The 15474-nt window shown below is 48.9% G+C and overlaps 1 protein-coding gene across 1 annotated transcript; it reads left to right on the top strand.

Annotated features, from left to right (window-relative positions):
- Positions 1-533: 533 nt before the first annotated feature.
- Positions 534-10004, top strand: ARSA (arylsulfatase A). The gene is made up of 8 exons (XM_070947255.1): positions 534-772; positions 2795-3035; positions 3633-3851; positions 6294-6463; positions 7422-7546; positions 7648-7775; positions 8299-8401; positions 9545-10004. Exons 1-8 carry the CDS (start codon positions 534-536, stop codon positions 9850-9852), a joined length of 1533 nt encoding a protein of 510 aa, XP_070803356.1. The 3' UTR covers positions 9853-10004.
- Positions 10005-15474: the final 5470 nt, after the last annotated feature.

Here is a 15474-nt window from a genome sequence, read left to right as displayed (position 1 = left end):
GGGGGCTAAACCCACCACTTCCAGGGTGGACTACAACTCCCATCGTGGCTATGCTGGGCGAGCTATGCTGCGTGACGTGGTCTGACCCATCAGGTAGGGATCCCTGTTCTAGAACGTTCCGTCTTAGCCCCCATTGTTCTAACCTGTTTTCCTCGGTCGAGTTCATTGTGCTTGTTGGTGAACTTATTCTGTTCTTTAAAAAAAAACACAACCATTTCTAGACCCCTCCCAGCAGCTTTTCCAGTGCCAGGGCTGCTTCCTGCTCTTGAAATACTGATTATTTTCTTTATTGCTCTGTTTTCTCCTAGGGTGTTTCTCCTATTTTTCCTGAGACTTCTCTCCTTTTGCAGCCTTGGACCGAGCGCAGGGTCTCCGGAGACCTTGGAAGAGTCAGCCTCGGGCTGAAGATCCTCCCGGTGACGGTTGAATCCGGACTTCTCTGATTGGAGAGCAGTGGGGCATGCTGTGGGCTGGACCTCTGGCGCCCCATTCAAGTTGGTGACCTGGTGGCTTGCTGCTTCCTTCTGGACAACATGTCAGCCTTGCCTCCGTCCTGGCTCCTCGCCCTGTGCTCCCTGGGGCTGCTGGCCTCCCTCGGGTCAGCCTACCAACCCCCCAACATCGTCCTGATTTTTGCGGATGACCTGGGCTTTGGAGACCTGGGCAGCTATGGACATCCCACCTCTGCCACCCCCAACCTGGACAAGATGGCTGCCGAGGGCCTGCGCTTCACGGACTTCTACAGCAGCAGCTCCGTCTGCAGCCCTTCCAGGTAGAGTGGTCTCCTTCTCTTCTTCCGAGAGTCACCCCAGAAGAGTCTGAGGCCCCTCTTTTGTCAAGAGGGTTCAAGGCTGTCCATGAAGCAGACTCTTGACCTCAAAGCCCAAGGGAAAGGGAAACAGGCATCAAGAGAGGTGCTGAACCTCTTGAGATGCCCTCTGTGTCCAAGGTGGAGACCTTTCAGCTCTTGGCTTCCCTGGGCTCTGGCTCTGAGGATGATTGGACCTAACCATCTACAGGTAGACTTTGATTTACGACCACAATTGAGTTCAAAATTTCTGTTGCTAAGGGAGACAGTGGTCAAGTGAGTTTTTGCCCCACTTTAAAATTTTCGATGCCACCGTTTTTAAGTGGCTAAGTTAGTTATATGGTTATCAAGTGAATCTGGCTTCTCCATGGACTTTGCTTGTTAGGAGGTCACAAAAGGGGATCACGTGACCCTGAGACACTGCGACCGTCATAATATGAGTCAGTTGCCAAGCATCCAAAGTTTGATCACGTGACCTTGGGGATGCTGCAAGGGTCGTCAGTGTGAACAACAGTGTTGTGGTCTGTTGACCGCCGGCCCCTCCAACAGCCGAATCAGGAGGAGGAGGAGGGGGTGTGGGAGTCAGGGGCAGCATCACGGCATAAGCTCCGAGGGGGAAGAGGGAATGGAGCTGTCAGAGAGAGAGACAGAGGCGGAGCCTGGGCCATTTGTCAACCCTCAGATTGAAAGTCAACAGCCCCCAGGACTGGAGGTGGCTGATGAGGAAGAGGAGGAACAGCTGGGTCTAGTGCCGGATGTGCAGAAGGCAGAGGAGAGGAGAACAGTGGAAATCTATGGGCCGGTCCTTGGGACGGAAGAGCCACCGCTGCTAGCGAAGTCCCACCCTTGCTCTTGGGGTAAAAGGCAGGGGGCGGAGATGAACAGGTGTGGCAGGCAGCTATTCATCTCCCTGCTGGACAGATTTAATAAAAAATATTTTTTTTATATCATACATTCCATTTCTGTGTTGAGCAGTGCATTCTCTAGGTGTCCATGTTTTCTTTGCATGCTGTTGACATTGTAAGATTTTATGATTTCTATTCCACAATTTCTGCCACCTGTCCAAATCTATTGTGTAACCAAAATTCTTAGCCCAAATTATCATTGCTTCCTTTACTTGTTCCTCCTCCAACTTGAAAGTCAATAAATAACTGTATATCCGCTTGATTAATTTTTGATTTGTTCCCATTAAGATCTGGTCCAGTTCATTTGGTTCATTATAAAAACCGTATTCCTGCCTATCTTTTTCATATCTGATTTTATCTGCAACTGTGGCCACCATAATAGATCAATTCCTAATCCTTTTAGTTCTTGTTTTGTTTTTAGTTCTCCCCTTTTGTTTAATATGTCCTCATATCTTATAATTTTGTCCAAATTTATGACATTGGGCTATATCCACACCTCCATTATAGATAAACATTCTGGCATTTTCAAATACTGTTCTTTGATTTTGGTCCATGCTAGCAGTAATGCATTTCTAATGTCATGCCTCTGGAAGTAGCGGTGCATCTTGCCCTTCTCACGCCATAGAAAGGCAGGCAGAGCATGCCCTTCCAACGCTAACAGCCTTTTATTCCTCAAATTAGCCCACTCTTTCACCCACGAAAGTGCCGATGCTTGGTAATATAGTTCCCAATCTGGAAGACCAAAACCACCTCTACTTTTAAGAGCTTGCAGCATTTTTAATTTTATTCTCGCCTTTTTGCCTTGCCGTACAAATTTTTGATATCAACTAATTTAGGTCTTCAAAATATTTCCTGCCGGACGGACTTGTTAGTTTGCGGCGAGAGAGAGAGTTTTTGCCGGGGCTGCTGGTGCCTCCTCATAAAGGAAACTTTGAGTTCCCTTCTTCAGAGGCTTTGGGGGGTTTGGGGAGCTGGCTCAGAAGAAACGGTCATATGCCACTTTTTTCAGTGCCGTTGCAGCTTTGAATGGTCCCTCAATGAATGGTGGTAAGTCCAGGACTCTGCGTTTCTCTCTGTGCAGGGCAGCCCTCCTGACTGGACGCTATCAGACCCGGTCCGGCATCTATCCGGGCGTCTTTTATCCCGGGTCGCAGGGAGGCCTCCCGCTAGCCGAGGTGACGGTGGCCGAATTGCTGAAGGAGCAGGGCTATGCCACCGCCATGGTTGGCAAGTGGCATCTGGGCCTGGGTCCCAACGGCATGTTCCTGCCCACCAACCAAGGCTTTGACCACTTCTTGGGGGTGCCCTACTCGCACGACCAGGTGAGAGGCTGCAGGGGTGACATGGGGGGGGGGATTCCGGGCTCCCTGGGACTGTCATCTCCTTGGGTGGAAGGGTCTGAATCCCCAATAGAAGGGTTGGACTTTCATGACCCAGCTAGGGAACATCATCAGTGCTAGAAGGGAGGGGGGAGGGCTTGCTTTCTGTTTAAATATCCCTTCCCTTCTAGCACTGATGATGATACCTAGTTGGGTCATGAAACGTCTGCAAGAAAACAACCCAACTCAGAGAGCACCAAGGACCCCAGAGAGAAGATTGAAACACACCGCCACACTTTGCAAATAGACAGGAGGGAGGGGAGGAGGAGGAGGAGGAGGTGGAAGAAGGAGAAGGAGGAAGAGAAGGAGGAGGGAGGGTGGGAGTGATGGTTGTCAGGCTTATGCCTCCTGTGGCTGTGCAAAGACTCAAGGCTACTTGCCCCCTTGCCCCCTCCTTCTAGCCTGACTGTAAGTTTCCCAACGGAGGGAGGGGGGGCTTGCTTAGAGGAGGGGAAGGGGCCGTGTGGCTTGCAGGGAGGGCTCCGCTGCGTGCCTCCTCCCTTGCCCTCCCCTTCCTCACCCCTCCCGCCTCTTTCACAGGGCCCCTGCCAGAACCTAACCTGCTTCCCTCCCAGCACTCGGTGCTTTGGGGTCTGTGACCAGGGGGTGGTCCCCGTCCCCCTCTTCCTGAACCGGAGCATCGTGCAGCAGCCGATTTACTTCCCGCACCTGGAGGGCCACTACAGCGCATTTGCACGAGATTTCATCTTGGCTTCTGCCCAGCGCAAGCAGCCCTTCTTCCTCTACTACGCCTCCCACGTGAGTCTCCTGGGGCGGGGGGTGGGGGGTGGGGGGGCATGAGCAGGAAGGGTGGGTGGGGTAACCTCAGCCCATTGTATACAGGTAGTCCTCAACATACGACCACAATTGAGCCCAACATTTCTGTGGCTCAGTGAATTTTGCACCATTCTACGACCTCGCTTGCCACCGTTGTTAAGTGCAGTTGTTAAGTTGGGGACACGGTCGTTAAATGAATCTGGTTTCCCCCTTGACTTTGCTCATCAGAAGGTCACCAAAGGCATCACGTGACCCCCGGATGCTGCGAACGTCATAAATAGGAGTCAGTTGGCAAGCGTCTGAATTTTTTTTTTTTAAAGTTTTTTACTTTTATTTCTCATAAACACATTTACAAGCGTCTGAATTTTGACCTCCACGTGACCCTGGAGATGCTGCCACGGCCTTGAGTGTGAAAGGCGGTCATGAGTCACCTTTTCCAGTGCGGTTGTCACTTTGAGTGGTCATTAAATGAAGGGTTGTAAGTCCAGGACTACCCGTAGTAATAATAATAATGGTGCATTGGAAGGTCTGCAAAAAATACCCTTTGCCTGCAAGCAAGAACTGGTGGGACCATAAAAGAGGGAGAGTCACAGAAAACGAAGACGCTAAACTCTCGTAAATCGAGGACAACCTGCGGCCTCCATTCATCTGGAGAGTCCGATGGGAAGCTTGGTGGCCTTGGGCCCTGGGTGTCCTGCACAGGAAGCCTCTCTGTTGGGGGGGGGGGTGTTGCTGCTTCTCTGTCTCCGCTGCTCCCCTCACTCCCCCCCTCTCTCTCTCACACACACAGACACACACCCTGCGGAAGCCACACCAAGAGCAAAGTCCTTCTCCAACTTTATGGCTCGGCTCCTTTGATCCAGCCAGTCCTCTTTGGCCTTCGATCCTGAGCAGAAAATGCCCTGCGGATCAAACAGGGGCTGGAAGTTTCCATATTCCCACACTTGGCAATCTCACAAACGTCCCAACTTTTATCTCTGAAGTCTGATTGCAGGTAGAGGTAGCCCTTGACTTAGCAACCATTCGCTTAGTGACCATCCGAAGTTACAAGGGGAGCTGAAAAAGGGACCTAGGACCGTGTTTCACACTTATGACCATTGCAGCATCCCTGTGGTCACGTGATCAAAATTCAGACGCTTGGCAGCCGATTCGTACTTAGGACGGTTGCATGGGTCACGTGATCCCTTTGGCGACCCACCCGTGTTACTAATTTAACAGTTGCAGCCATTCACTTAACAGCTGTGGCAAGAAAGGTCGTAAAAAGGGTCACTTAACAACTGTCTCGCTTAACGACAGAAATTTTGGGCTCAACTGTGCTCCTAACTTGAGGACTACCTGTAGTGGAGGCCGATGTTTGCAGTCTTTCTGTCTAGAGAGCTTTTTTAGGGATTTAGTTGATGCGTTGCAGCTTCTGTGCAACACGGGGACCTATCCTAGAATTGGTGGGAATCTGCCCTGTGATTTGGGGATCCGTTTAGGGGATCCATTGCACTCGTTCTGCTGAGGGGGATGGCTGGGCCTGCCGGGGGCTGCTCTGGAGCTCCTTTTAGGTTGCTGGGTTTGGAAAGCAGAAGTCTCCATATAGTCATTCAGTTTTTCACACCAACATAGAATCATAGTGTAAGAGAGCTGGAAGGGACCTTGGAGGTCTTCTAGTCCAGCCCCCTGCTCAAACAGGAGACCCTATGCCGTTCCAGACAAATGGTTGTCCAGTGTCTTTTTGGAGGCCTCCAGTGATGGAAGTCTGTAGAGATTCTCCGTCCTCCAGGTTTGTCCCAGAGGTGCTTTTTTCAGGAGGCAACTGGACTTTCTGGTTTTCTCTTTTTGGAGAGGTTTCGCTTCTCATCCAAGAAGCTTCTTCAGCTCTGATTGGATGGAGGGAAGTGGAAGGAATATAAATCCCTCCATTCCCTACTATCCTGTCAGAGCTGAAGAAGCTTCTTGGATGGGAAGCGAAACATCTCCAAAAGAAAAAACCAGAAAGTCCAGTTGCCTCCTGAAAAAGCACCTTTGAGACTCCAGTGATGGAGCATCCACAGCTTCTGAAGACAAGCCATTGCACTGGTTAATTGCCCTCCCTGTCAGGAAATTTCTCCTTAGTTCCAGGTTACTTCTCTCCATGATTAGTTTCCACCCATTGCTTCTTCTCCTGCCTTCAGGGGCTTTGGAGAATAGCTTGACTCCCTCTTCTTTGGGGCAGCCCCTGAGATATTGGAAGACTGCTATCCTGTCTCCCCTGGTCCTTCTCTTCATTAAACTAGAGATACCCAGTTCCTGCAACCGTTCTTCATATGTTTCAGCCTCCAGTCCCCTCATCATTTTTGAGACTTTTCTATTCATCCAATTTCTATAGCTGCCCATCTCAGTCAGTGACTCTGGGAGGCTTTCAGTATTGATGGTTGTGTCTTTCCCCCCTCTTTCCAGCATACCCATTATCCCCAGTTCGGGAGCCAAAACTACACTGGCCGATCCTCTAGAGGACCTTATGGTGACTCCCTCCTGGAGTTTGATGGAACCGTCGGCTTCCTCTTGCAAGCTTTGCAGGATGCCGGGGTCCACAAAAATTCGCTGGTGTTTTTCACGTCCGACAATGGGTAAGTGTGCAGCCGGGGCCAGCCTTTGGCTCAGGAATGGAGAGAGGGCTGCAGGAAGGTGGTCAGTTTAGCCTCAAGGGTTGGCACAGGCCAGGCAGTCCTTTCTGACCATCGGTGATGAATCCTGCTGCCACGAAAGTATCTCTGCATAGCTTGGGTGGGTTTTTATAACACCAGAAAATCCAGTTTAACAGAACCTCATGGCAGGGCCCCAGACGTGCTTTTCCAAAAGGCAACTAGACTTTCTTGGGTTTTTTCCTTGAAAACATTTCGCTTCTCACCCTAGAAGCTTCTTCCGTTCTGGAGAAGTTCTTCAATTTTTCAGAACAGAAGACGCTTCTTGGATGAGAAGAGAAACGTTTTCAAGGGGAACCCCCCCCCCCAAAGAAGTCTAGTTTGGCAAACTTAAAAAACAAAACCTTTTTAAAGAAATTGTGCACTTAAAAAAAGAGACAAACACACACACACGCATATCGTCCCCCCAGGAGTGAAATCCAGCAGGTTCTGACAGGTTCTGAAGAACCGGTAGCGGAAATTTTGAGTAGTTCGGAGAGCCGGCAAATTTGCCACCTCTGGCTGGCCCCAGAGTGGGGTGGGAATGGGGATTTTGCAATATCCTTTTTCTGAAGTGGGGAGGGAATGGGGATTTTGCAGTATCCTTTTCCTGCCACGCCCACCAAGCCACGCCCACAGAACCGGTAGTAAAAAAATTTGAATTTCACCACTGCGTGCCCCCCCCAGTTGAATGCCAATAGATATATTACAACAATAATAGTTTCCACCCCTCCCCCACCTTGCAAAACAGGCCCAGAGTTTATAAATGCTGGAGCGGCAAAAGTTTTCAATAATTGGGGATTAAAACAAAACTGTTTATAAATTGCTTACTGTTGAGAACTTGCTGGACTGCTGCTGAGGTTCAAAGTCGTTTGCTAAAGTATCATTTCCCATTTCTCGACAGCCCCGAGACGATGCGCGGGGGCCGAGGAGGAAGTTCTGGCTTGCTCAAATGTGGGAAGGGGACGACCTACGAAGGGGGCATGAGGGAACCAGCCGTGGCTTATTGGCCAGGTCGCATTGCGCCAGGTGAGCCGGTGGGACGGGAGGACCTCAGCTTGCCATGGGGCAGGGGCAGAGGGGGTGCTCCTTCAATCAGCCCCTCCCTGACTGCTTCCTCTTGGAGCCAGGTGTGACCCATGAACTGGCCAGTACCTTGGACATCCTGCCCACGGTGGCTGCTCTGGCTGGGGTGCGTCTCCCCAACGTCACGCTGGACGGATATGACCTGAGCCCCGTCCTCTTCGGGAAAGGAGAGGTAGGTAGGCTTCGGGGGGCAGCTGTGAGGCCGTGAGGGCCTCGCTTTCCATGCCCTTGGATGTCCATGGAGATCCTCCATCATCCAGGTCACGGTTGTCCCAGAGGTGCTTTTCCAAGAGGCAACGGGAAGTTCTCCGTTTTTCCTTGAAAACGTTTCGCTTCTCATCCAAGAAGCTTCTTCAGTTCTTCTTGGATGTTTTCATGCAGACGTTTCATGTCCCAACTAGGTAATGTCATCAGTGCTAGAAGGGAGGAGGGGAGGAGAAGGGGAAAGAGGAGGAGAACTGGGGTCCTTGGTGCTCTCTGAGCTTGGCTGCTTTCATGCAGACGTTTCATGACCCAACTAGGTAGTGTCATCAGTGCTAGAAGGGAGTGGGGGTTTTGGAGAGGAGGAGGAGGAGGAGGACTGTGGGGTCCTGATGCTTTCTGAGCTTGATTGTTTACTTGCAGACCTTTCATTACCAAACTAGGTAACGTCATCAGGGCTAGGGTGATGTTGTCTTGTCTGATTCTTCTGACAGAGCCCCCGTCAGACCATGTTCTTCTACCCGTCAGCTCCTGATGAGCTGTGTGGGGTTTTTGCTGTCCGCTATGGCAAGTACAAGGCCCACTTCTTCACCAAAGGTGAGCCCTTTGTTTATTGATTAGATTTTCATGCCGGCCATCTCACTCTCAAGAGACTCTGGGCGGCTTATCGCATCCGAAAAGCAGACGTAGAAAACATTAGCCATCAAAATGAACAAAGATTGATTAAGTTTAAAGCCAGAATATTCGGGATGGGGGTGAGATGTCCTTCCTAGCCTACTGACTACCTCCAGGAGGGATGCCCCCATCGGAACCCCAAGCCCGTTGGCAGAGCCGCGTTTTAAGGCCCTTCTGGAAGGCCAGGAGGCTGGGGGAGATCTCACTTCCAGGGGCCTGGTGTTCCCGAGGGTGGGAGCCACAGCAGGAAAGGCCCTTCTCCTGGCACCCATCAGCCGGAATTCCTCGGCCGGCGGGGTCTGCAGGAGGTCTCTCCTGCCAGAACCACTGGGGCAAGATGGTTCCTTGGATACCTGGGTCCCAGGCCACAAAGGGCTTCAAATGTCACAACCAACTCCTTGAATTGGGAGCAAACTGGCAACCGGTTCTTTGCTGCCTGCCTAAAGTGGTCAGGAGTGAAACTTCCAGTCCTGAGATAGAGATGGAGATGGAGAGATGGGCAGGCAGGGAGGCAGAAACAGAGACAGATGGAAAGATGGGTAGATAGATAGATTCTCTCTCTCATTTCTCTCCCCTCTCTCTCCCCTGTTTCATCCCTCTTTCTTCCCTCTCTCATCCCTTTCTCTTCCCCCTCCCCCTCTCATCCCTCTCTCCCTCCCTCCCCTCTCTCATCCTTCTCTCTCTCCCATCTTTCTCTCCCCTCTCTCATCCTTCTCTCTCCCCTCCCTCTCCCCCCTCGCTCTCTCCTCTCTCTTCCCTCTCATCCCTCTCTCCCTCCTCCCCTCTCCCCCTCTCATCCCTCTCTCTCCCTTTCTCTCTCCCCTCTCATTCTTCTCTCTCCCCCCTCGCTCTCGCCCATCTTTCTCTCTCCTCTCTCATCCTTCTTTCTCCCCCTCCCTCCCCCATTCCTCTCTCATCCTTCTCTCTTTCACCCCCCCCTCTCTCTTTATTTGCCACCCATCCTACCTCTGGGTGGTTTACAATATTAAAAAGATAACCACAAAGCCCATGCGCCATAAAACGCTCCATACCCAACCAGCCTCCCGTCTCTCTTTCGATCTCCAGGAGCCTTCGCAAGCGCTGCGACCCCTGATCGGGCCTGCAGCGGCTTCACTGCTCTCACCCCACAGGAGCCCCCCTTGCTCTTTGACCTCGAGATGGACCCTGCGGAGAACTACAACCTCCTGCCAGCCGGGGCCCAGAAGCCCGGGATCCTGAAGGTCCTTAAGGAGGCCCGCCTGCTGAAAGCTGCCTTTGACCAGGACATGACCTTTGGGGAAAGCCAGCTGGCCTTGGGGATCGACCCCTCGCTTCAGCCGTGCTGCAGCCCCCAGTGCAGCCCCAAGCCCTCCTGCTGCCGCTGTGGCTCTTAGCCCCCTACTCTTTCCTCGCACCCCCCGTCCGTGACCCACGTCTTGCTCTTCTTCCCCTGGCAGAAGAGCCGGGTTCGGTTTAGTACACTCCTGTTCTGTCCCCAACCCCACGCACACACACCAACAGACGTTCAGGGGTTAAAGACCAAACCAGCCGGCAAAATCCTTTTCCTTATGATAACGGAACTTGGCAACAACCTAGTGGCTGCCTGCCAAGAGTTTATTATTTACAAAGAGGAGAGAGAACTTCTCCCCACTTCTGATACATCAAAGGAAAGCAGCTCAATAATTACGGAATTAATCAAGTCCAGAGATACTCCAGCAAAGTCTTAAAGCAAAAGTCTGGCAATGCAGAATGGCGTGGAAGCTTTCAGCTTTGTTCGTCACAAAGTTTGACCGGCACCACGCTCCCTTTTATATCCTGTGGGGTGTGGTCCAGTGACTCAGCTAATCTCTGGCATGCCTTCCCCTCTGCTGCGCACACTTCTCCCTGCGCCGCTCTCAAGGATCCAGCCAGCACTTATCTCCTTCGTCGCTGACCACCTGTGGCTGTGGGGACGTGCTTGGCTCTGGGCCTATCTCTTGGCCTTCGGTGTCCTCTGGAGGCATTGCCAGAGAGGAGGGTCCTGGAGAGGGAGGCCTTGCCAACTCCTCCTCTTCACTCTCGGAGTCCTCTCCTGCCGATGACACAGGCTCAGGTAACGGAGCCACAACAACTCCCAAGGAGTTTTTGCAATTTTTTTTTTAAATCGGCAAACAAAATTTAATCCCATCTTGCTTTCTGACACAGGCAAGTTCCGTGATCCTGAGCAACCTCTTCTGCTGGATGAGAAGTCCAGGTGCCCCCCCCTTCCCCTCTTAGCAGCGAGGGGAGAATGTCTCTCCTGCAGCTGCATTTCTTCCCTTCTTTAAAACTCCAAACTCACCAGGAATGGAGATCATGCCCCATTCTTCCCCGTCAAAGACTATCGGGGTTGGAGGCTGAAGGGATCTTTTTCTGTATCGTGGTGACCAAAACTGGATGCCGTATTCCAAGGTGGCCTTACCAGAGTGGCATAAAGCAGGGCCAACCGTTCTTGAAATCATCCCTGGGTTGATGCTTAAGCAGCCCTCCAGTTTCCAGGCTGAGGTAGACAAGAGCTAGCGAGGATTCCTCTATGGCAGTGTTTCTCAACCTTGGAAGCTTGAAGATGGGTGGACTTCAACTCCCAGAATCCCCCAGCCAGCGTTGCTGGCTGGGGGATTCTGGGAGTTGAAGTCCACCCATCTTCAAGCTACCAAGGTTGAGAAACACTGCTCTATGGAATGTGAGGATGAGTCCAGAGCCAGGGGTGGGGGGAGGGGGCAACTCACACAGAGGGAAAAGAGACATGAAATCACGAATCTCTGCCTTTGGAAGCCGCCTCAGCCCTCCCCATCTCTGCAACCTGCAGCAAATGCATTTGCAGCTTCCTTGCGAGGTGGTTGTGCAGCCCCATCAAGCTGGAGAGAGAGTAACAACAAAACAACTTGAGTTGGAAGGGGCCTCGGAGGTCTTCTAGTCCGACCCCCTGCTCGAGCAGGAGATCCTGTACCACTCTGGACAAATGGCCGTCCAATCATTTCTTAAAAACCTCCAGGGATGGGGCACCCACAGGCGTGTTAGGATGGGGAGATGGTTGAAGCTGGCCATGTTGCCTGCCTGGACTCTGAGGTTGTAAAATAACTTTTCCCCTGCCATGGGGGTGAATATCTGTAGCTCGGGTGGAGGATGAGGGTTGGGGGGGTTCATTCTCTTGAGGTTGTGGGTTGGTTTCCAAATGTTTCATTACCAGGCTAGGTAACTGTCAGGGTTCCAAGCAAGGCACCCATAGAAAGCAGAACTCCAAGGCAGGCAATTTCCCCAAGAACAGTTTTATTGGATACATCATATTGGCACAACTGGTGAAAGCCGACTCTGAAAGTTCCTGGGGCTTTCACCGAATTAAAAAGTAAAAGTTTCCCCTTTCTCCCAAGTCACTGCTGTCCAATCCCAGGTGCTGGCTGGTTGCTTGGTTACTTGGCTCCTCCCCTGGCCAGCCACCTGTGAGAATGTCCTTGGTTCCCACAGGAAAGCTTTACTGTTTTGGCTACAAAACCACATCTAGCAATCCCCCCCCTTCCCTCGTATGTGGCAACCCAAGACGGCTTCAGCCAGGTTCACTTCAGGGTTGACAGTAACATCTTCAGTGGAGTTTAGGGGAGGTCAGTGCTGGTGTTTTTCTGCTTGTAAGGGCCTTGTGTGGTCAGTAGATCTTGTGATGGGAAGGTCGTGTCAGGGGAGGGTCCCGTCGTAGAAGGAGCTTCTTCCTTGAGTGAACATGCCCCGTTTCTCAATTGAGTCACGTCTGTGATGGCCCCCCTTGAGTCCTTGGCCCAGTGGGACCTCAGCAAGATCCCACCTATATTGGCCATTCTTGATTTCTTATTTATTGATTAGATTTGATATTGGGGTTGCCTGGGTCTAGAGATCGATCCCTTGACCCATCAAAAGACCCTCACGTAATGTGACCCTTACCTGACGTGACCTCCCATCACTAGACCTACTGGCCACACGAGGCCCTTAGAAGCAGAGAATATCAACACTGACACCCCCTATACTCCACTGAAGGTGTCACCTCGCCTGGTAATAAAACGTTTGGAAGCGTTTTATTACGCTTTATTACAAGCTCAGAGAAGGTTCCCAACTAACTTTCCCCTCTTTTCTTAATTTGCTGCTACCCCCTCTTCCCCCTGGAAGGCTCTTCCAAAATTCCTAGGATTATGTCTAACAAAAGCACTTTTAAAAAGCCCTAAGGGACAGCCCAGGCATTGACATCTATGATGTTGGGTTTCTTTCTGCTGCTTTCTTCAAAGATCCCAAAATGCTAATTGTTTAATTTGAAGTTTAATTTTAATTTTTTTTTAAAAAAAAAAGTTTAAACTGTGGACATTATGACAAAGAGAAGTCCCGTGTGATTTTTCTGTATTTGGAAAATAAATTCTTGATTTCTTAAATATGCAATATGGTGTTTTTTTTTTCAGACACAGGTATTCCTGTATATGCCACTCTGAATCTTCGGAGAGGGGTGGCATATAAATTGAATGAAATTGAAATTGAAATTGAAATTGAATTCCTTGAGTTATGACCACTCTCTTAGCGACCGTTCAAAGTTATGATGGACCTTCTCCAAAAAGTACTGACGACCCAGATTCAAAGTTCCAGCGGTTGCCCCCCACCTGCGCTCGCAGGATCCCATTTTGGGGGCTCCCAACTGGCCTGCCTCTATGGCTGTTTGCATAACATGACCTATTTCTGGTTTCTGGGTAAAAAACACCCCTTTGCAGACAGTCTGTTTGCTTAACAACCATCGGGAAAAAAAAGTCACACAATCAGATCATTCATGGGATGACCTGAGTGGTGCGGTGGCCTAGAGATGGAGGTCTCGCTTTGCAATCAGGAAGCTGTGAGTTCAGTTCTAGGTAGAGGCAGATATTTCTCTCTCTGGGCACAATGAGAATATAACTCCTCATGGGTGACAGGAAGGGCATCTGGCCAGTAAACACTGCTAGCTCCATTCAGGTGCCCAGACTCCACCCCACCAGGGATTGTTAAAAGATGATGATGATTCATGCGATGACCTGCTTTAACAACCAGCACAGCATAGGACCAGCATAGTATTTAAAATATGGGTATCTTAAATTTAATTCAGCCAAATTTATTTAATTCATTTTATTCGATTTTAAATTTTGTATATTTATGTGTTTTATTTCATGGCTGTGCACCGCCCTGAGTCCTTCGGGAGTAGGGCGGTATAGAAATTCAATAAATAAATAAAATAATAATAGGACCATAATTACTGACTCAATCACAATTGTGAATCAAGAAATATATTATTTTATTATTAAAACTGTATTAACTGTAATACAGTTACAGGTACCAGTCCTTGACTTAAACCACAGTGAAGTTTGTAGTTCTTTTTTTTTTATTGAAAAGTTTTACAAAAAACAAAAATTTTCTCCCCCCCCATATTCCCCCCACCCTTTCCCTCCCCTCATCCCACCCTCCCCCCCAGACTTCCCAGAGCAAAATACAAGGTGTTTCATTTAACAATCATAAACTAGATTAACCTACTTATCCTCAGACTACTAACTCCCCCCCCCCCCGAAACCTTAACTCCACTGTAGATAACATAATACTTCTAATACTTAACGTTCATTCATAAGCTATTTGATATTTTCTTGTCTGATACTTATTTTGAATATAATCAATCCATCTTCTCCATTCCGATACGTATCTTTCTTGTCTGTGGTCCTTCAGGTACGCTGAGATTTTCGCCATTTCTGCTAGGTTTGTTACTTTCAGTATCCACTCTTCAATAGTAGGCAAAGAGTCCTTCCAATATTGCGCTACCAACAGCCTAGCTGCTGATATTAAATTCAAAATCAATTTAGTCTCTGATACTGTACAGTCCGTAGTTATACCCAATAGGAACAATTGAGGAGTAAATTTCAACCTTCTTTTCAGAATATTCTGCATCACCCACCAAATTTTTATCCAAAATGCTTTGATTTTCTTACAGGTCCACCATATATGATAATAGGTTGCATCATTACATTCACATCTCCAACATTTAGCTTGCAAATTAGAGTACATATATGATAATTTTTTAGGATCTAAGTGCCATCTATAAAACATTTTATAAAAATTCTCTCTCAAATTTTGTGCTTGCGTAAATTTAACATTTCTGACCCAAATCTTTTCCCACGTTTCCATCATCACTGGTTCCTGAAAGTTTTGTGCCCATTTTATCATACAATCCTTAACCAATTCCGTTTCTGAATCTATTTCCAATAATGCATTATACAACCTTTTAATATGCATCTGGCTTTGATCTCTAATCTGTTTCACCAGATTTTCCTCATTTTGCATAACACCAAATTTTTGATCTTCCCTCCATCTAGCTTGAAGCTGACCATACTGAAACCAAGTATAAATTATCCCTTCTTCTTTTAATTCATCTAAAGATTTCAATTGCAATTTACCCCTTTCCAAGAAAAGAAGCTCTTTATAAGTAATCACCTCTGTTTTTTGCTCTATACTTATATTTTCTATTACATGTCTGGGATTTGCCCATATGGGTATCTTATAGTTTAGCTTATATTGGTACTTTTTCCAAACCCTCAACAACACATTTCTGAGTATATGACCCTTAAACACTTTATCCACTTTTTTTTCATATAACAAATAAGCATGCCATCCATATAACAAATCATAACCTTCTATGTTTAACGTTCTTTCTTCAGTTAACTGAAGTTTATAGTTCTTGACTGACAACCACAGTCCTCAATTTACAATCTCAACTGAGCCTCACATTTCTGTAAATAAACAGTTGTTAAGTGAGCCTTGCCCCTTTTTACGATCTTTCTCGTCACACTTAAGTGAATCATTGCAGTTGTTAAGTTAGCAACAGGGCTGTTAAATTGTGACGTGGCTGTTTATAAGTCGAGTTCCATCTGTACCTTTATGGACATAAACCGCAATGGCCGTTTCTTTCTGTCTTGGAATCCCAAGACTACAAACAAACCTGCTGGATGGTATCCAATGCTGTGCCATTACAGGAC

Source organism: Pituophis catenifer, unplaced genomic scaffold (assembly GCF_029215685.1).
Source record: "Pituophis catenifer annectens isolate HBS135680 unplaced genomic scaffold, rPitCat1.0.hap2 SCAF_7, whole genome shotgun sequence".
In the NCBI taxonomy this organism is placed as follows: domain Eukaryota; kingdom Metazoa; phylum Chordata; class Lepidosauria; order Squamata; family Colubridae; genus Pituophis; species Pituophis catenifer.
The sequence above is the reverse complement of the archived record's forward strand: the minus strand, read 5'-3'. Positions and strand labels throughout refer to the sequence as shown.